The sequence below is a fragment of the Stenella coeruleoalba genome, assembly GCF_951394435.1.
Source record: "Stenella coeruleoalba genome assembly, chromosome: 6".
NCBI lineage: Eukaryota > Metazoa > Chordata > Mammalia > Artiodactyla > Delphinidae > Stenella > Stenella coeruleoalba.
This window is the reverse complement of record NC_137151.1, coordinates 76,524,930-76,546,504: the sequence shown is the minus strand read 5'-3', so window position 1 is coordinate 76,546,504 and position 21,575 is coordinate 76,524,930. Positions and strand designations below refer to the sequence as shown.

Genomic DNA, 21,575 nt, shown 5'->3' with positions numbered 1-21,575 from the left:
TTCTCCCTGAGTGTCTATCTTCACATGGCATTCTCCTCTCTTAACCAGGACATCAGTCATATTGGATTAGGGCCACCCAAATGACCTCATCTTGATTACATTTGCAAAGACCCTATTTCCAAATAAGGTGACAGTCACATGTACTAAGAGTTAGGACTTCTAGATATCTTTACGGGGGACACAATTTAACCCATAATGGGTTATGGGTTAAATGACTCATTTAAAACACATTATTTTGGGACTTCCCTGGTGGCGCAGGGTTAAGACTCTGTGCTCCCAAAGCAGGGGGGCCGGGTTCGATCCCTGGTCAGGGAACTAGATCCCACATGCATGCTGCAACTGAGAATTCACATGCCACAGCTAAGGAGCCTGCCTGCCGCAACTAAGACCCGGCACAACCAAATGAATAAATAAAATTTTAAAAAATGTTTAAAAAAACAACTAAAACACATTATTTTTACAATGAATGAAAAATGTAGAACATTTTACAAGTGCAGTGTGAAGCGTGGCCCCAAACCTTACACCTGAAATGGGAAGTCTAATGCAGTGACTATTAGGCAGTTTTAGAGAGAGCCTTGCTTTTTCCAACAGAGAGTTGCTTGGGGCCTGCTAACCCTGTACTTCAAATAGAACAACTGTTGCCATCATGTAACCCAGTATTATCCACCATGTAACCCATGCATTATTCAGTATAAAGTGTAAGATCTGCTGGACATTGATGTTTCCACATTTGGCAAAATAAGGGTTTTGGGGAAAATAGTTTTCCGGCAACTTTTAAAATTCTGTGCTTCATCAAGGTTTATATGTGAAAGAAGGGAAAAAAACATGTAGATAATATATTTGTGATAAACCTCATGCCATTTATCTGAAAACTGAAATAAATGAGTAGTTGTGCATTTCTACTAAAAAGTTACTTGGCTATCTTATTTCAGAGAATATATATTTTTTCACTATAGTTTCCTTAGGCAAGTAAGAAAAATTTAAATTTTTAAAAAATTTTTTACTGGAGTATAGTTGATTTACAATGTGCTAATTTCTGCTTACAGCAAAGTGATTCAGTTATACATATATATAATATTTTTCATATTTTTTTCCATTATGGTTTATTGCAGGATATTGAATATAGTTCCCTATGCTACACAGTAGGACCTTGTTGTTTATCCGTCCTATATATAATAGGTGGCATCTGCTAATCCCAAACTCCCAATCCTTCCCTCCCCTGCCCGCACCTTGGGAACCACAAGTCTGTTCTCTGTGAGTCTGTTTCTGTTTCGTAGGTAAGTTCATTTGTGTTGTATTTTAGATTCCACATATAAGTGATAGCATATGGTATTTGTCTTTCTCTGTCTGGCTTACTTCACTTAGTATGATAATGTCTAGGTTCATCCATGTTGCTGCAAATGGCATTATTTCATTCTTTTTTATGGCTGAGTAATAGTCCATTGTATATATGTACCACATCTTCTTTATCTTTCATCTGTTGTTGGGCATTTAGGTTGTTTCCATGTCTTGGCTACTATAAATAGTGCTGTTTTGAACACTGGGTGCATGTATCTTTTCGAATTAAGGTTTTGTCTGGGTATATGCCCAGGAATGGGATTGCTGGAACATATGGCAACTCTATTTTTAGTTTTTTGAGGAACCTTCATACTGTTTTCCATAGTGGCTGCACCAATTTACATTCCCACCAACAGTGTAGGAGGGCTCCCTTTTCTCCACACCCTCTCCAGCATTTGTTATTTGTAGACTTTTTAATGAGGGCCATTCTGACCAGTGAGGGGTGGCACCTCATTGTAGTTTTGATTTGCATTTCTCTGATGATTAGGAATGATGAGCATCTTTTCATGTGCCGATGGGCCATCTGTATGTCTTCTCTGGAGAAGTGTCTATTTAGATATTCTGCCCACTTTTCGATTTTTTTTGTTGTTGTTGTTATTAAATTGTATGAGCTCTTTGTATATTTTTGAAATTAAGCCCTTGTCAGTCATATCACTTGGAAATATTTTCTTCCATTCCTTAGGTTGTCTTTTAATTTTGATTATGGTTTCCTTTGCTGTGCAAAAGCTTATAAGTGTGATTAGGCCCCATTTGTTTAATTTTGATTTTATTTCTATTGCCTTGGGAGACTGATCTAAGAAAACATTGGTATGATTTATGTCAGAGAATGTTTTGCCTATATTCTCTTCTAGGGGTTTTATGGTGTCATGTCTTATATGTAAGTCTTTAAGCCATTTTGAGTTCGTTTTTGTCTATGATGTGAGGGAATGTTCTAACTTCATTGATTTTCATGTGGCTGTCCAATTTTCCCAACACCACTTGCTGAAAAGACTGTCTTTTCCCCATTGTATATTCTTCCCTCCTTTGTCAAAGATTAAATTGTCCATAGGTGTGTGGGCTTATTTCTGGGCTCTCTATTCTGTTCCATTGATCTATGTGTCTGTTTTTGTGCCGGTACCACACTGTTTTGATTAGTAGTAGTATTTGTAGTAGCTTTGTAGTATTGTCTGAAGTCTGGGAGGGTTATGCCTCCTGCTTTGTTCTTTTTCCTCAGGGTTGCTTTGGCAATTCTGGGTCTTTTATGGTTCCATATGAATTTTAGGATTATTTGTTCTATTTCTGTGAAGAATGTCATGGGTAGTTTGATAAGGATCACATTAAATCTGTAGGTTGCTTTGGGTAGCATGACCAAGAAAGACTGAAATATGAAGCTGACTTTGTACCATGCTAGAGTGGTCAGTAAGCAGCCATAATTATCATGCAACTTGTGTCCATCTTTAAAGTGAGGATGAGACAGGCAAATGCCTGTCAAAATCACATGGGATGGACTTTCTCTTTTTACCTTCATAAGTTTAGTTCTTCGTAATTAAATTCCAAATGTGAAACTTATTCTAGAGGTTGCTCTACATCAGTTAAACTAGTTGACAGTAATCAAGTCAGTGGATTATATAAATCCTCTATAACAACAGACCAATATTAAAGATTTAGTTTTTATTGGAAATTATTGTATACAATTTCATGGACATATACTATTTGTCATAAAACAAGTTTGCCAGCTGCTAGATCTAAATGAGCTAGGAAAGCAGAAAAGGGGCTCCTTCTTCCAAAGAAATTGGAACTAATTAGGGTTTCAAAGCTATGAAAACATCAGCATGCACACTGATATTTACTTGCAAATGAGAGCACAGTGAACTTTCCTAGTTTGCATTACAGTTAGGGATAAAGCAAGTACCAAGATTATTTGCATTTATTTTTTGGTTTTTTTAGTTTAATTTTCCATTTGTTGAGACTTACACTGTTGAAGAAGTAAAAGTTCACCCAAGGAGTAACAGCAGTGGACACAATCCAGAGGAAGAAGACGTACCACATGAAACTGCTACAGGAAGCAGTTTCCCTTGGAATGTAGATGGTGATTTAATGGAAGTTGCATCAGAGGTCCATGTTAGGTAAGTCTAATTATTTCACCATCTTGTACTATCAGTTTTGTGTCTGATAGACATATAAATGGAAGTTGCTGCCTTATAACTATCAAAACAGGCAGTTGGGCTAATTTTGCTTTAAATTCGTAAGTCAGGGAAGCATAAAAAGACACATGTACAATTTTAATAAATAAAGAAGTGTAACTTTGTATTTATTCACTAATTGTTATGTAGAACCAAAGCATTTTCTTTGGTTATGAGTCTCTACGTTGGCATTCCGAATTACCATTCTTCACAAACTATACAGATAATGTATGTCTACAATTTCCATTTTGAATTTTAAAAAATGGATTAAGATCTGAAACCTTGTGATGCCATCTGAATAGCAGATGGTTACAATTTAATCCCCCAGTCGTTTAAAATTTCCTTTTACCCACAACAAATACTGTAACACTTTGTGTTCAGCAGTTTGCTTTTATCGTCTTTCCAAAGCATACTTTACGTAAGAACAATTTTACATATTAACAAGAGCAATGGGTTACAAACAGGCTTGGGAACATGCAAACTTATTGTTGATAAGCATTATGACTCAGTGGGTAGAAGAAGTGTGCAGGGCTCCCTGAGTAGCCTGCTAGGTGTGAGCTTTCTACATTCGTGGGTGACTGGGCTTTACAGGAATTACTGCTGCTGATTTATTAGGCCCTGCATTTTTTCCTAGATGGCAGCTCTGCCATGAATGTACGCTCGTTGGCTATCATTAGATTTCTATTTGGTATTATGCACCACATTCGATAGGGGTTATGTGTGAAAAATAACAGAATGATAGGTTGATGAAATAATCATACATATTCTTATATTCTTTACAGAGTACACCCAAGACTTATCAATCTTTATGGAAAAAGCATGGAAGAAATGAATGATTCCAAAGTAACATGTAGTTGTTTATAAGAGGAATGTGAAAATTAATTAGAATTTTAATATGAAGGGATATTGTCATGTTTTAAACAGATATTTTAGTAAGGAAAAAACTATTTTAAAAGAAATTAAAATTGCTATTTTTGATGTTACTAAAAATTAGCTTCTAGGCTTTAAGACATGAAATATATAATATACAAAACGATTTAAATTCTGGTTTTTGGAAAGTATTTATTGGAATGGAAAGTAAATCTTTCATATACTTGAAATTTAAACATGATATATCAATATTTAACCTAGGTTAATTCCAAAATGAACTAATTTGGATTCCTGGATGGATTTGAGTCCATCAATTCTGATGTTAAATTTCCTATAGCCTGATGCCAACAGACCACAGAGTTCATGTAAGAAAGACTGTCCTGATTTCTTGATGAGGTACGTAATCCAGCGGTATTAAATTACACAGCTAGGAAATGATATAACCAGAAATAGTACTATTTTTTCAAAAGCTCTCTAATAATACCTAGACTACTTGCCAAAAAGAAAAAAGATGGATTTTTTAAAAAGTTAGTTAGTTATAGTACCACTTTGGTGAATAGTCTCTGAAAGTTGAAAACTCAAAGTGGTAGGGTTTTGAAATCCATAATACACATAAACTATTCAAAATATCTAACTGGTTAGAATCCTACCTGAAATGGTGTCATTTCTAGTAGGAAGGAACAAAATTTAAATTTCCTCAGGGATCATCCTTGAGGAAGCAATTCTAAATTTGGATTTGATTTTCCACCAATGAGCCTAGACATTTTCTTGAAAGAACTACTTGTTTTTTAATCATAAAAAAACATAGTATCGTTTGTTCAAAGGGTTCTTTAAAATTGAATTAATTTCTATTGGTACACCCCCGAGTTCAGGAGCTTTCGTGCTCATTGGGTCCCGCTGCTCAAATGCCTTCACAAGTTTCTGTGCATTTTTCATTGTCCAGCCACCAATTTGTGAACAGATAACTTACAGGAATTAAGTGGTCTGAGGAAGACAGCTGTTGGCAGGGACCTCTATGAAGTAATCCTCTTCCATAGTGGTAAAGACTGCCCTCTAACCTATCACTTCCCGTAACAGATTTCGAAAATTTGGCCACAACCTTCATATCAAGACAGATGTAGGGACAAATCAGAGGAAATTATATTCTGGTGTTTATCAGCATTTAGTTCATATGCATGAATAAATATTACAAAAAGTGATTGTATTTGCAAATGAAGAGGTATTTTAGACGCAGAAAAACTACTTCATTATAAAAAGTCTAAGATAACACCAACAAAAAACCTAAAATAGTTCAGCCATCACTAAAACATGGAAATTTTGATGTCACATTTTTACCTGATACAAGCTAAATCTATATTTTTCAATTTTACAGTTAAATTTGCTTCTCTACTGGTGAAAACACATTTCATACTTACATTTGAGGAGAAAGGAGTAACATCCAAACAAGAATTTGTTTATTTGCTGAATTTGATAGTCAACATTTTAAACAGTATCTAATTTGTATGAAATACTGGTCCCCAATATGTTCTTTGCAGAGCTTTGATTTTTAAAAATTAGTGAGGTACAGTTTTCATAGTTTACATATATCAGCTAAAGTGCAACATTCGATCTGTTTTAGAATATAAATTAGAATTCTAAGTACTGTTGTTTTTATAAACAAAAAATTTGATTGATTAAAGATGAATTTTTATAATTTACTCTTCAGTACCTTTCCCTTGATAAAATTGTGTTATAGAAGGACTTACTGGATTTATACCTATATAAACATATTTTCTCTTAAAAACTTATGTATATATATATGTACAGAAAGAAAAAAATCCATAGCTGTATAAACAATAATTAGCCAGAAATTATCCCATTAAGCTCAAACCAGTGTATAACTTCAGTCTGAAGTTTGCTCATCAGGCCATAGTATTCATAGACTGCTGAATAGATGGTTGTTGATCAAAGGTTATAGGAAATATATTACAAATCAATGTCTTTAAAGATTGCTTTAAAATGATAATGTTCCTCTTCTATTCATTAGAAAATTTGGGAACAGCCTTTCAAAAATTCTGCTAAATATTTCTAGAGAACATATTCCAAACAAGTCTCAAAGATCTATTAGAAATGAGTCCTTACCTATTTGGTGGAATTAATTTTACCAAAGCCAGCACATATGGTAAATAGTATTTCTTTTAAAGGAATGATACCTCAAAGTCCAAGTTTTCTCCAGTCGAGTTGTTTACTTCAACATAATTTTAATTCAGATGCACTCATTTCAAGGTATTGTCCAGGGATTACTTATCTTGGATAAGCTGATGCTTTAGTGTTTTTCTATCCATTTAAGAGCATTATCTTTTTGGATATATTAAAATATTACTTTTGGAGTTATTTTCTCTTAGAATAATCACTGCTTGAATAATCACTGCTTGGATTTTTCATCTGCATTAAGACATAACATGTCACAAGGTCACGACTAAAAGAAGTACACAGAAGTCTGAGGCAAAATTCACGGTTTCTTGTAAACAATGTCTAAATTTGTTTTAGTATACTGTAACCTGAGTCTGTTATTCTCTCAATTTGAAAGAAGTCTTCAATCATCTTTACTGCTTTTACTGTTAATGTAACTCCAACTGTCTCTTCTGTTTTCTTGTTGTAGGATAGACTTGTACTGTCTTTTGAAGAAGCCAGCCTGAAAATAGCATTAGTCATGAACATTAGCTATTTGATATGAGTATAATAAGAGTCAATGTCAATTGTAGTCAGTAAAAATTAGTTTGGGAAATAATTAGTTTGGGAAATACTGGGTTAAAGAGCATTGTTTGTTTTGTTGTTACTGCAGGATTTCTCAGTGATGCACGCACTCTCCAAAATTGAAATTCAACATATAACGTGCAGTGTTTGCCCAATGCTTAGTTAGAAAGAACATCTTTCAAAACGTTTGTTATAGTTAGTTTGAACATTTGTTGAAGATCAGTTATCTTTTAAGAAGGCATATTTTTCTAGAAAGACTGTGGTACTAAAGTTAAGAGAAATATGCAATCAGTCAGTATAAGAATTAACATTAAAAATACTGAAATGCTGAAATCTAGTAACGTGGGAGTCACAAGTTGGCTTTGAGAAGATCAAGAATGGCATTTTGAGTGGTTTAACAATGGTAATTATTAAAGGCTTACCTTCCACATAACATATGAAATCAATAAAAGTAAAATAAGTCCAAGTAGCAAGCTACTTAAAATAATAGCTATAGTGAAATGGCGTTTGGGTCTTTGATGATGTAGTCCTTCGAGTAGCACCTACATAAATTAACCAAAATAAAGAAACACCACTTTAAAACCTTGCCTCTATTTCGTTTGAAGCCCCTCCACGATCCCCAATAGTATTCAGAATAACCCATCCCATTCTCTTGCTGGTCTAACACAAACCATAGGAAACATTGGTAATTGTTTAGCAGAAACAGGGTGTGTAATGGGCCATATCTGTGGTTCTTCCTCCAATCCATCCTACCAAAATCACCTCCTGAAAGAGCTATGTCATGCCTTCCTGGCAGTTGTAGAAAATACCAATCCCCTGTAAAGTATATTAGGCTTGCCATGATTTTCCTGACCAAACACTAGCAATATTTTTTTCCACAATGTTTATGTTTTGGTTAAAAAGGTAATAATCTTACATGTGCAACATTCTCATCCTTGTTTAGTTCAATAACTTTTGGATTTGGCTCTGGAAAAGCTGTTGCTCTTATTTCAAACTTCAGGGCTCTAGTCTCATCCTGTTTAATAAATAAAAAAAGATCACTGTAGCCTGATACATCGTTTTGTTTCATGAAAACACAGAGCAGGTAAGAATCATGAGAAACTCCTTCTATTCTAAAGGTTTTCACATAGAGCAGGTAAGAATCACGAGAAACTCCTTCTATTCTAAAGGTTTTCACATAGAGCAGGTAAGAATCACGAGAAACTCCTTCTATTCTAAAGGTTTTCACAAGTTATCTTCTCCGGTTTCACCATTTGTAGTTAATTGCAATGCAATGCTTCCTTTGGTTCCAAAGGCATGTCCTTGGTATTAATTTATATGGCATCATTTTGTTGAAATCCTTTTATGCTGCTTTGCAGAGAACTTGATTTAAATGCTTATAATATTTAATATTTAAATACTATTTGATAATTACCAGTGTATTTTTACCTTAGCTATTGAATTTTTATTCCCAAAGAAGACCTTCTTTGTCTGATAAACATTTCCTCAAATTAATTTTATTTGGGCTTGTTTGTTTTTCTTAATAGTGTTGTCATCTTTCTGCTCTGATCAAATACAGATTAGTGTACCAAATATCGTAATGAAAAAATCTGGTACAAATATTTATAACATTCAAAAATAAAATCAGTGGCTGACCTCAGAGCTTTACTGTCTAACAGAGGGCTTTGTCACCCAGAATCCAGAGCTTGGGCATCTGTGGACAGGCTCCATAGACTCTAAGGATCTTTGAAGTTGTATTCAAAAATCGAGATTTTTTTTTTTTTTATTTTTCATATGTGCGTTCATTAGGGTAGATGAGAATATATTCTTTTGTCAAATTCTTAAAGAGGACACTATGACCAACAAAAGTTAAAACTACTGTGTAGAACATGTAGAATTTTAGGGCTAAAAATAAATTATATACTTTATCTGGAGCAGTTTTTTTCAACAGGGATGATTCTGTACCCTCGAGGAGAGTCAGCTATGTCTGGAGACATTTCTGGCTGGCAGGACTTGGGAGGGAGTGTACTGCCATTTAGCGGGGAGAAGCCAGCTATGCTGATAAATATCCTACAATGCACAGGACAGCCCCTGACAACAAAGAAGCATTTGGTCCAAAATGCTACTAGTGCCCACTGTTGAGAAACCTGGACCTCAAAAAGAGTATGAAGGCAGGCTGCAAAAGTTTAAATAACTTGTAACTAAAACAGACAGCTCTTATTTCCCTGTCTGGTGCGTGTTCCTCTTGACCACCTTGTGGTAATTTCAACTACTCCTCTTAACAAAACATAACAGCTCTCATTTCCTTTGGCTTATTATGTGCTGTGCACTAAGTGCTTTATGAAAACCATCTAATCTGCAGCAACCCTGAAAAAGAGATATTACCCATATTAATCTGATAAGGAAACTGGAGAACAGAACTCCAGATAAAACCAATGATCTCAAAGTACTTCTCATAAATATGCATACTGCTTCTTAGGAAGAAGTCCAACATGTATTTAGTTAATTTTTAATTCAGCCTTTCAAAGTTCATCTTCTTAAAAGCGTGTTTGTGTTTTACTGTTGATAAATTTTGATGTTTTAGTTTGATTTTCTGGAAGTCTTAATTTTTAGCAAATATATATTAATAAATGTATACGATATACAATAGTAGGTTTTTAAGCATAAAGTAATTTGGAAAGAATTTTAAGGATATATGAAATGTTAAAGCAGCTAACTTCTCTAATTTGATCAAGGTTCATAAATAGTTGGACATGCTTTCTAAAATCTCTTAATTATAGTCTATTTACAGTCTTAGTAATCTGTTTAATTACTAAAGCCATGTCATTTAGACAGTGTATATTGTAGTGATAAATGGAAACAGTTTTGGAGTTTCACTCCAGATTTTACATTCATTCATACCGTCTTAATTTGTTGAATGCCTCCTTACATACTATCCTACCTGTATAAGATGGTCGCGTTTGTAGATTCTATATGAAATCTTCTCCACAAAGTTGTCACTGTATCATAGACTTACCATTTCTAAAATGGATGGCCGACCCTCCAACTGAATGTGAACACTGGCTTCTTTTCCACTGTCCATTCTCCCAAAATTGCATGAGAAAGTTAAACAATGTGGATCAGCTCTCATGCAGTACTTGAAAAGAATACAAAAGAGCGATGTTAAAATTTCAACATTTTAAAAAACGATGGCTAAAATATTTAGATGGCTAAATATTTAGATGGCTAAATACACGTGGAGTTCAAGATCTGCTCCCCTTAGTGGCATTTTGCAGAAATTTATCTTGATATAAACATGGAATTAAAGATATGCTTTCATTAGTGGCACTTAAAAAATTATCTTGTTTTAAACAAAACACAAATGTTTAGTAAATTAACAAAAACAAAGTATTCGAACTAGATCACATGTTTTCATTATTCTTATGAACTTAATCTTCTGGGATAGAAAAAGTAAGACACCTAATCAGAGTCTTGCTACGTTACATGTTCTATGTTCATTGTAAAACTTGGATCATTTTAAGGGCTTTCTTGGGTTTTTTTCCCCATACATTCACTAAAATGAAAATACTGAAAATTAATTTCATGCCACAAAGGCCGTTCAACTGAGAACAGCATCTTGACCCGCAAAGGGTCTGACACAACGTCTGGTTGGCATAAATTGGGCACTTGTTGCATAAATAATGAAAGTATGTTGTATATATTTAACCCTGGGTGTCTCTCAACTCTCCAATCATGCCTGTTCCTCACACACAAGAACATTACCTGAACTGGCTTCTCTCTCATACTCAACTGACAGTTCAAAACCCCTTGGTTCATGGGTTTAAGTGTTTCAGTTCTGTAGGTTGGAAAGCAAAGACTACAACCTGAAAAATTGAAACTTACCAGTAGCCTCTTATCAGTCTTTGATAAAAATTTGAATATATCTTTCAGGGTCTCCATTGTGCCTTTTTTCTGCTCTAATGCACACTTTCTTTGGTACTTCTTAAAATGGCATTCTCCAACAGTAGTCTACAAAGAAAGAAAGAAAAATCTTACCCAATATTGGAAAGAACAACAGCTACATGGCTTTAAAACTTACCTTTTAAAGCTTACCTTTCCTGAAATATATCAAGTACTTATAAAATTGTGTGAAAATATTTTTTGATGTGGGAGAGATTAAATCTCTGTGGCAAAAAACGCAACAAAAACCCAGAAAAATTTTAAAGGGTTGGATATAGGTCAATTAGGGCAATTAGGGCAATATGAAAAATGGACATTTGAACATTAGCATTATATTGAACATTCCTTTGGCTTTAGACATACAACAAAGTGTTCTAAAAGCATGCCCTACCATCTAAATCTGGGATTCAAGTAAGATTTTTAAGGATTATATATCAAATCTACTGAGTAGGTTTCTTTGTCGATTGTCTTAAAACTGGAACGTAAAAACAATTCTGATAGAATCATCAACACAAGAATATTGATTCTTAAGTAGTTATTTGAATATTAATAAAAGGCTGAAGTACTGCTTTTTCAACAGTGGTCTCAAGCTTTATGGAGAATCCCACCAATTAAATTACTGCCACAGGTCCCTATCACAAAGAAAATCTACCAAAGATGGTAGAGCATAGTTCTTTTATTGTGTTAAGTCACATGTAGAGGTTCTACTGTAATCCTGCCATTCTAATGCAATATTCAAAGTGTCCACAGTAAATGCACGGTGCATTCGTAGTTTAGGCTAAGTGTGACTGAAGTAACAGAAATCTCCATTTTAGCAATATTACTTAGAATAAAGGAAGGAACACGTTTTTACCTGGACATCCAAAATGTTGAACAGTTTATCCGTTTGGGGAATAAAAGAATTTGGTATCATTATTTCCACACTAATATTTGGAGCCATGCTTTGGCCAGTGTTGATAACCTGATAAGAAGAAAGAAAATTTAAACACTCAAAAAATACTTTTTATAGAAGTACAGATACCAATGAACTTTTCAGGTGAACCCATACATTTCATGTAACATTTATAATGGTGGGGGTTTGGAGTTGGCAGCTGCACGGCAAAAGGAGACAGAATATCCAGTCAGAACTTTAAAACGTTTGTTAATAATATAACTAGTCATTATTCCCAGACCTCTCCTTTTGGTGCCGATGAGACCAAACTGTCTACACTGATGGTCTACCGCAGAAGTAGTCGGAGGAAAAAGACATCAATAATACACAGTTGACCCCTGAACCACTCAGGGGGATTAGGGTCACTGACCTCAGCACAGTTGAAACTCCTAATATAGTGTATACTCAGTCCTCTGCCTACATGGTTTCTCTGTTTGCACAGATTAAACCAACCGTGGATTGTGTAGTACTATAGTATTTACTATTGAAAAAAACCCCACATATAAGTGGACCCGTGCAGTTTAAACCTGTGTTGTTCAAGGGCCAACTGTACCTGGGTATGGCACATTATAGATCTAAAAAACCATGATCGGTTGTCCTTATAACTATCCCATGAGGTGGGCTGACATTTTATTATTTGCCATCTCAGGAGAATGCTGAGGTGTTAACGTTGTAACCAAGAGGAAAGTTAAAAAGTGACAAGAAGCGGGACCAAAACCCAGGTATTCTAATTCTAAATTCTATGTGGGTTTCACAAAGTCACTCTGTGCTGAGAGAATAATCAGCAGCAGTAAGTGAATAAAAATATTTTAAATTCAGGAAAATTATAATGCTGATGCACTCATAAAATCAGAAGAGGCTAGGTTATTGGGTTTTAGGAAAAAAAACAGTTTTTTAATAATGCATAAGGGGAAGATATTTCATTATTGTTGATAAATCTGGGGTTTGCAGAACGCTGAAGAAGGAAATTGGGCCAAAATATGGCCTCCTGAGAACTATAAAACCAACACAGTAAGTCAGAAAAAAGATGTGCTACAATATCTAAATGAAATAGCATGACTCAAAGACTTACAATAATCTTCTGAACACACACGATGTAAATATAGAGAGAGTATCCCTGGGCTTTGGGACAGGTGGTAACTGCCAGGCCTTGGAAGCACAGGGCAGTTGCAAAAGGCAATGTCAGCAATGGGGACCCAGCACTGCCCAGACCTTTAGACAAGGTCTTCCTGACGCCAGCAAATAACCAAGCTCACTTACAATATTCTTTATGCATGTTCGCCTAATAACATTTAGACCTCCGAGAACATCTTCATACTTGGACAAGTCACCAAGCCTACAGACTGAAAGAATCTCCATGCCCAGTCACTCCATTGTAATTTAACTAGACAATACTTGTGAACTATTATTTGCAACGTAATAAATAGGCCTTCTAGAGTCCAACTCAGTTTCTGTTTATCAGAGTACAAACCCCCACTGGACTGTGACAGGAGCATTTGGGGGGACTTCAAAGTAGAGGGTGACATTTTTCCAACACTAGGGTATACTAGTGTAACAACAACTTGAGTACGGACTCAAAAGAATTTTGAGGTCATTCTTCTTCCACAGATTGGGGCAGTGGCCCAGGAGTCTGCATTTTGGATAAGCACCTCAAGTGATTCTGATACACATTTTGAAAAGCATTGCCTTACAAAATATCATAATGTACCTAATGCAGATTCACTCACAGTCTGTCGATTGTTATATAGCTCTTGAGAATGTGTGAGCAGTGCTTTCGGTTCAAAAAATGTTTTTGTGGACATTATCTCCAATTATTTGCTCATTATCAACACCCATGCTGTAACAAAAATTTCAGTTTGACGGTAAAAAGTGTTTAATGAAATTTTAGCTCTCTATTAGTATGTTAATACTTCTGGATGATGATGATACTCTTTCCTTTTTAAAAAGATTATTTAGTAAATGATGGATCACTTGTCATGGGTCATATACCAATGGCTTGAAAGGCTGACCAAGCAGACCTTAAATGGAGATGCGGAGGTAAAAGCTTCCTTTACTTGGTAAGGTTAGGACTTGTATGAAGCTTGGACCACGAAGAGGTTTCACTGATTTGCACCCAAAGATGCCTTTTCTTGACCTATTCTGATTTCTGCATGCATCTTTAGCAGATTCAGTTCCTCCCATAACTTTGCCTATTTCAGGCATTACCTCTGTTCCCAGGAGGCACTTACTGTAAGGAGAGGTAGTATAAGGAGAGGTAGTATAAGGAGAGTGGGCTCAATAACAGGGACAAGATGAATGGGAGAGAAGGCGCAGGGGCCCACCAGGCAAGGGCATGAGCCCTGCTGCAGCTCCCTTCTCGCCCTCAGCCAGCTGAGGTGGCCCAAAGCAGAGGGATGCCACACCGATATGATGTCCTCTGGAGCAATGCATCGGTAACATTCTTTCAGTTTGCTACAAATACCAGCACAATCAACTTTTCTTACGTGGAAAGTGAAGTTCATTTTCTCTGCCATACACATTTCAGGCTCACTTTCCTCCTTTGGGCCATACACAAACGACGTTGGGTTTACAAACCTGCCAGAAATGAATTCAGATTTAATTTAACTGTCTTATTTGATGAGGTATTAGAAACAGTCTTTCTCTCTAGTCTAAATATAGCATATCTCTTAAATATCCCTTAAATATGCCATCATTCAGACGACAGGTGCCTCTAAGTACCATGGAATACTTTTGGTTTCTTGTAAAGATAAGAATTTTAGGGAAAATGTAATGAAATTAGACAGCCACGTGCTCTGACTGGGGTGATAATTTCTCTTCCCGCCAATATCCTTTGCCTTCCCAATACTGCCTGGCTCACTCTAGTGACCATTCCTTCTCTCTCAGCCCTCAAATGCTTCACGCAAACCTGACGAATATGAGATAAATTCTTAGCTTTTCCCTAGGGCTCCAGTATCCTCCTGTATTTCAATCTAGCTGACAGATGTTTGAGTGATTTCTTATCACGCCCAGTTCCTGCTGGCTGTTTGTAATGGACCCCAAGTCTGGGGAACAATTCAAACATCAAGAAGTAGGGCAAATTTTTGTTAGGGTACAAGGTTGTCATTCCTTTACCTGAGATGAGACACACGCACGGTCAGTAATGAACTTTAAGACGTATTTTTCTAGGAAAATCCCGACTCCCCAAGTTGCTAATATTTGGCAGCTAATATGAGGTAATATGTTAGAGACTCTTTTACAAAGGAAAGAAATGAGAAATATTCCAATGTTGTAGATTTAGGCAGCTTGACAGTTGCAGAGCATCCCTTGCTCAAAATGAGATGTGGATGACGGAAAAGCAGGAGGACATACTTATAACAGAACCAAGGAGGCGAGGCGAGGTAAGCATTCGAACCCAGGCAACGTGCAACTGACTTCTCTTTACTCCCCACTACTCGCCCTTGAATGGATTCCTCTTTCCTCCGCTGGTTTTCTCTCACAAACTGGAGAATCAGTTCCATCAGTTTCGGACACTATTTTTATATAACTATATGCCACCTTTATGGGTGGTTAAAAATGACTAGGGATGCTTTATAGTTAGGGCAACTAGAAGAGCTCATCTATTTGTCCTGTGTCTCATATTGTCTATTGCTTTAAAAATGTGGTTTTAAACAAAGATTAGTAGGCTCAATAATTTCCAGTAAAATCATGAAAGGTTTTCATGATACTCCTTTAATTCCTTCTCTTCACATCTCCTTCCTGAGTCATAGGAGGGTCCATTCAAACAATTACTAAAATTGTGAGGAATCAGTGACTGCTGGGCTGTGGCTATGGAACTCTGTAATTCATGGATATAAAGAGGGGACAAGGGAGCCGGCTCTCTTGTATCTCAATTCATCTGCCACGCAGGTAGATGCGGGGTCTGCACAAGGGCGATTTGGCCAACCTTCCACTTCTCTGAACTTCACACTTGCCCTGGCCACTGAGCATGATACAAAGTGCACGCTGGCACTCTGGGGCCCTGGCCTGCACGGCGTACCGCTGAATGGTTGGACGTGGCCTCCTATTGGGCTTTTCCAGTAAGAAATCTCCTCCATTGGGGCATTAGTTTGAGGTGGTCTCAGTGATGACTACAGAGTGGGTTAAAATAACGAACACCTAAGCAATGGGCTGCAACACCGAGGTAATTGTTAAGAGACAGAAACAGCACATGACCTTTTCTTAAAAAACTTTAAATAGGCTTTTGACCAGTAGTTTAAGAAGCAACAGAATTCAAAATCAGCTTAGAATTTTACAGGAGTCCTCCATATCTACTCACCCATGAACAGTTAGCATGACTTCATACTTGAGAGGTACTGTTAAAGTCACTTTGTTACGCTTCACGTTGCCTGTTTCTCCTTCATTTTCACTACAGAAGCAAATAGAAAACACCGTCTCAGAATCCAGTCAGCACAAAACTTCTCTTCAGAGGGAACTAGTTACGCCCCATGTATACCTAATGTACTTGGAGGTTGGTTTAAAAAATGCTTTTTGAGGAGCGGGGATAAAAGTAGACGCAGTAGTAAGAAATATTTATGTCAGAGTTGGCAGAAATTTGCTCTCATTATTTATGCTGTTATTTGCTTCTATGCTATAAAACCCTGTGTTAGAAGGGTTTTTTGTTTGTTTAACAGATCACATAAGGAAGTTTTCTCCTGCAGACAATGGAACACAGCTCCATGGTTCCCCTAAGGTCACCCCCCTTTTCTCCCCCCAAAAGTCAGGGGTTCATTTCCTTTAACACAATTGTTTTTTCATAATGAAATATACCAGGCGGCATGCACTGTGATGTTGAGATCCTCTTCTGCTCTGCTGAGTGAGCTGGCATCCAGAAGAAAGCTAATATCTGTCTGAAAAACATAGGGAACGCTCATTTTAAAAATAATCTAGGCACAAATATACAATGGAATATTACTCAGCCATAAAAAGAAACGAAATTGAGCTATTTGTAATGAGGTGGATAGACCTAGAGTCTGTCATACAGAGTGAAGTAAGTCAGAAAGAGAAAGACAAATACCGTATGCTAACACATATATATATGGAATTTAAGAAAAAAAAATGTCATGAAGAACCTAGGGGTAAGACAGGAATAAAGACACAGACCTACTAGAGAATGGACTTGAGGATATGGGGAGTGGGAACGGTAAGCTGTGACAAAGCAAGAGAGAGGCATGGACATATATACACTACCAAACGTAAGGTAGATAGCTAGTGGGAAGCAGCCGCATAGCACAGGGAGATCAGCTCGGTGCTTTGTGACTGCCTGGAGGGGCGGGATAGGGAGGGTGGGAGGGAGGGAAGGAGACGCAAGAGGGAAGAGATATGAGAACATATGTATATGTATAACTGATTCACTTTGTTATGAAGCAGAAACTAACACACCATTGTAAAGCAATTATACTCCAATAAAGATGTAAAAAAAAATAAAAAAATAAAAATAATCTAAAGTTTGTTTTTACAATCTGAATTTTAGTTTTTCTTATTATTTATGTTCTGTGAAATACAGATACGAAATGATGTCCTACAAGCATAGGCTAACCCTCACTCAGAGAACTACGGGGAAGCTGTCGGGTCTGTGGCAATTTTAAAGCTGCAGCATTTCCACGAGTGACGTTCAGAGACAAAGCCTCCTCTGAATGTAGATAGGCAGGTCCAGACTGACAAAATTAGAGATGCTTTAACAACTTGAGTGGGCACTCTTGCCAGAAACACCTTTTAGTAGAGGACAGGTGACATGCCTGGCAGATAGGACCACCCGGGGTGGAGTTGGGGGAGTGTTGGGGAAGGGTGAGGCTGGGCAGCGGAATTGATTGACACATTCACCTGCCCGTCCTGACACAAACAGGCGCCGCCTTCTTTTTCTTTCTTTTAAACAGTGAACATTGCCAAGAATATAAACACAATCTCAAAGATCTCAAGCCCAGTTGGTTTGGGTTTTATTTCATTTAGCTACTTACTCTCAGTAAATAATAAAAACGACAACAACAAATTATTTGCGTGCAGCACAAACATAAGGAAACAGAAAATATTTTATATTCATGTCAGTAACAAAAACTATAAATGCTAAATGCTTACCCTTGATAGATGATCTACATATATATAACCAACCCTGCAGTCAAGTTTTACTATGCCAGAGCTGTCTGTTACTTCGCAGTTTATTTGTTTCTCGTCCTAAAAGGAAAATGAAATAACTGGTTTAAGTAGGTAAGGAATGAGAAGTTCATAACATATGTTTAAGGATGGTTTTTGAAAAGAAAATCATCCCTGAATACTTTCTTGGAAGACTAATTTCTGTTTACTTTGGGGATAAATCAATAGGAATATAAATACACTACATAAATATGTGTGCACAAGTATAGATTCATTCTAATATTCACATATATTCTCCACAGAATAATTCCTGGATTTGTAGCTTTCAACCATGTTTCTGTGTTCCCTAACTCAAGGTTCCTTGAAAAATCACAAAGCAAGGGATTCATAAGGTCTATATTTCATTGGCTGCCTTCTGTCTGGGTTGTGAGAGTGTGATAAAGGTATTTAATTATAACTGTAATCACAATTATATATATATTCAAATATTCAGGGAAATATAAATTTATATACATCTCACAGATGTATATTTCCCTGAATAACTGAGTTTCCCCTCTTACCATTGCAAACAGGCTCCCAAAGCTCTAGAGGAAGTGGGTAGTAGATATTTATAAGAGGTCAAAGGCCTTTCTAAATGTCCTTAGTGTGAAGAAATGGTCTCTGGATAAGAGATGGGTAAATTTTTCTAAGAGGCAGAGGAGCATCCACGGAGAAAGTGACTGAGACTTTTCTCTTTCAAATTTAACATTATTAATACCTCACTGATGGATTTAAGTGCTCATGACTGAGGCACAGTGGTAAAAAGGAAAAAAAAAAGGAAAAGGTCTCCAGGTGCTCCAAACTCTTGCAGGAAAGGAGAAACTTGCCTACAATCTGGTTGACACCAGGATTTTGGAATTTGACGCTGGTTCTAGCATTTTGGAGGTCCTCTGGGATCGAGACAGTGTACGTGAACTTAAAATGCAGAGCAGTAACTCTGGGAGCCCAGCATGAAGGACCAATATGGCCCGTGTAGAGACCCCAACCATGAGGAACACCATCACAGCACCAGATGAGGTTGTACCAGTGAGAAAAGCAATGACACCCGGGCAGCTTGCTTGGATAACTGGACAATCGCTTCTGTCTCACAGTAGCATTGGTAAGCAGGAAGCTGACTCTCTTGATCTCAGTCAGATCCCAAGGAACTTTCCATTTTGATTAGGGGCACAGAGGAAAAAAATTACTGGAAGCCCGAGTGATAAGTCTGAATATTAAGACTCATACGCCAAATATTTATACCTCAAATGATAAAGTGATTTATACATTTACATTCTTTAAAAGTTAAGTAAAATATCAATGTAGTATCATGCTACTGTAGTTTTCGATTCTTACCAGATCTAAAATCTTAATGAAGTAAAGACCAGTGGGTAGTCTGATATGCAGAGTTGTCTCATACGCATCATCTCCGGCATTAAATAAGGACACGTTCAACATTAATGTCTTCATACTTCCAACAGCAAGATAGGTTTTATTTTCATGTGGCCTAAAAATTAAGTACGATTTAGTTTTCGTTTGGAACTAAAAATCCCATCTCTTCATTTATGTATCCTGAGCATAAAATACTAATTTGGAAGCACAGCCATAGGAGATGACCCCACGCAAGTGGATGTAAATCCATTGTAAAAAGAACTCAGTTTCCCAGGTTTCAGATAAATTCAGTTAGTTATTACACAGGAAAAGTTTTCTAATTTAGTTATAATTAAACTAGTCTGCTTTCTGTTTAACTTCTTGCTTCTATCATTTTAGCATATTTTTCTCATTATTTCAAAATATCTTCCTAAAAGAAAAGATTTTTTTTTTCTTTCTTCATTCTTGAGTAGACATTGAACTAGCTGCTGCCAAAGCCAAAGGAGAATGACTATTTCCACCAAAACAGAGGATGCTTTGGTGGAAGTGAGCATGGCATGGGAAAGGACTGCTATGGCCAGCACGTGGGTACCACTAAAATCTGTTGAACTAGAAAGAATTTCTTAAGGCAGGCTGGTCACCTCTACCAATAACTAGACCAAATTAAAAATAGAACTGCGGAAGTGTTTCACCATCTTGTGAACTGGAAAGGGAACACTGCTACAAATCCAAACACGTAAGTGAGTTCAAGTTCTGGCTCTGGCCCCTGTTCTTCCGGGGGAGAGGTCATTTAGCATTTTAAAGACTCAGTCACCCCACCTGTAATAATAACTACTGTTCAGTGAAGATATGACTCATGCACATTCCATGAAACCCCAAGGATCCTGAGGTTTAAGAAATGTATTCAAGGTACCACAGCTAGAATGTTCTAAAGTCTCGAGGCAACCCATTCCCTTTACTGATTAGATGGTTAGAAGAGCTCAGAACCTGCTACAGAATGTCATGATTCTGTAAGCTGTCCTCAAAAACAGACACTCTTAGATATCAAAGTATTTAAATTAAAAACAAATCAGTTCAACCAGAGAAGAATATGACCCAAAGCAAAATATCAGACGAGGATAATCATAACAATAAGAAAGATATTCACCTAGCAACTAGAGTTTAGAAAACATTTCTTCAACAATGCTTACATTGTATCATTCTAATCAACATCTGTATTTGTGTTTGAATAAACTATTTATGGAAATGTTAAACACATAGTAGGCATTTAGTAGTTATTTGTGAGTTGATTTAAGACAGAATGTTTAAGGACAGAGTTAAAGAACAAGTTTCAAGATTGATGCTTTTAAGCATTACTTGAAGATGAAGAGTGATTTTAATTGAAAGCCCCTGTATAATAATCGTTACATCTATTACTCCCACATACAAAAATAGTATAACAAATTCCCACCTTTGTAGAGCTTATAAAGGGCAGATTTATAAACAGATGTAAACAGATATTAGAAATACTTGAAAAGAGTTATGAATGAAGGGCTCTGGGACCAGGGTGGGGACCCATTTTGCCTGGGGGTAGCAAAGGCATGTTGCTTCTTGCTTTTGTACTATTCTAGTTATTTAGGTTGAGCTGAATGAAGATTAAAATTTCTTTTCTTAAATAAAGAACATCTGAAAATTTCATGATTGAACTGGCATTCACTTGGATTATACTCTTAATTGATTTGTCAAGTCCTCTTCCAATTTTCACACTACTGGGGGCGGGTGGTGGTCACTTTGCAGAAAGCAAACTTGATAATGTCACGTGTCTGCTTCCTTTCCTCCAGTGCTTTCAAGATAGAGTTCTGATTAGTGCAGCAGATGCAGCCTGAAAGAGCTGGTCGTGCCTTACTTTCCACTGCACAACCCATTCCTTCCCTTTAGCCATGCTCACCTACAAACAGGGGTCCAAACACCTGTGTTTTGTGTCCTATTTCAAGCCATCCCTCTGCCTTCAACCTCTTCCCTCTTCATGTTATCTGGTTAACTTATACTTGTTCTTCAAGACTCAGCTTGAGTGTCAATGTTAAGAGTCCTCAGAAGTTCTTCCACTTGATAACTTATTGCTAAGCCCCTTCACCCAGCATTGCATCCTC

General features: G+C 36.7%; 2 protein-coding genes across 10 annotated transcripts in view; one reads left to right on the top strand and one right to left on the bottom strand.

Moving 5' to 3' along the window:
* CERKL (CERK like autophagy regulator) overlaps positions 1-4,374 on the top strand; it is a 147,211-nt gene extending 142,837 nt beyond the window's left edge. The window contains exons 12-13 of the mRNA XM_079924121.1: positions 3,265-3,443; positions 4,283-4,374. Of these exons, the coding sequence (XP_079780247.1) occupies positions 3,265-3,443; positions 4,283-4,364 (261 nt within the window). The 3' untranslated portion in view covers positions 4,365-4,374. The remainder of the gene's footprint in view (positions 1-3,264; positions 3,444-4,282) is intronic.
* Positions 4,375-4,470: 96 nt separating this feature from the next.
* Positions 4,471-21,575, bottom strand: part of ITGA4 (integrin subunit alpha 4) — a 463,364-nt gene continuing 446,259 nt past the window's right edge. For 5 of the 9 annotated variants that reach the window (XM_079924112.1, XM_079924113.1, XM_079924114.1 and 2 more), the window contains 11 exons: positions 19,432-19,582; positions 18,046-18,141; positions 16,741-16,820; positions 16,250-16,339; positions 14,439-14,529; positions 11,878-11,985; positions 10,968-11,093; positions 10,102-10,221; positions 8,023-8,121; positions 7,529-7,648; positions 4,472-7,044 (listed from right to left, as the gene is read on the bottom strand). In XM_079924112.1, the coding sequence (XP_079780238.1) occupies positions 6,946-7,044; positions 7,529-7,648; positions 8,023-8,121; positions 10,102-10,221; positions 10,968-11,093; positions 11,878-11,985; positions 14,439-14,529; positions 16,250-16,339; positions 16,741-16,820; positions 18,046-18,141; positions 19,432-19,582 (1,180 nt within the window). In that variant the 3' untranslated portion in view covers positions 4,472-6,945. Of the gene's footprint in view, positions 7,045-7,528; positions 7,649-8,022; positions 8,122-10,101; positions 10,222-10,967; positions 11,094-11,877; positions 11,986-14,438; positions 14,530-16,249; positions 16,340-16,740; positions 16,821-18,045; positions 18,142-19,431; positions 19,583-21,575 lie in introns of all 9 variants that reach the window. The other 4 variants (XM_079924117.1, XM_079924118.1, XM_079924110.1 and 1 more) reach the window with 1 other exon arrangement.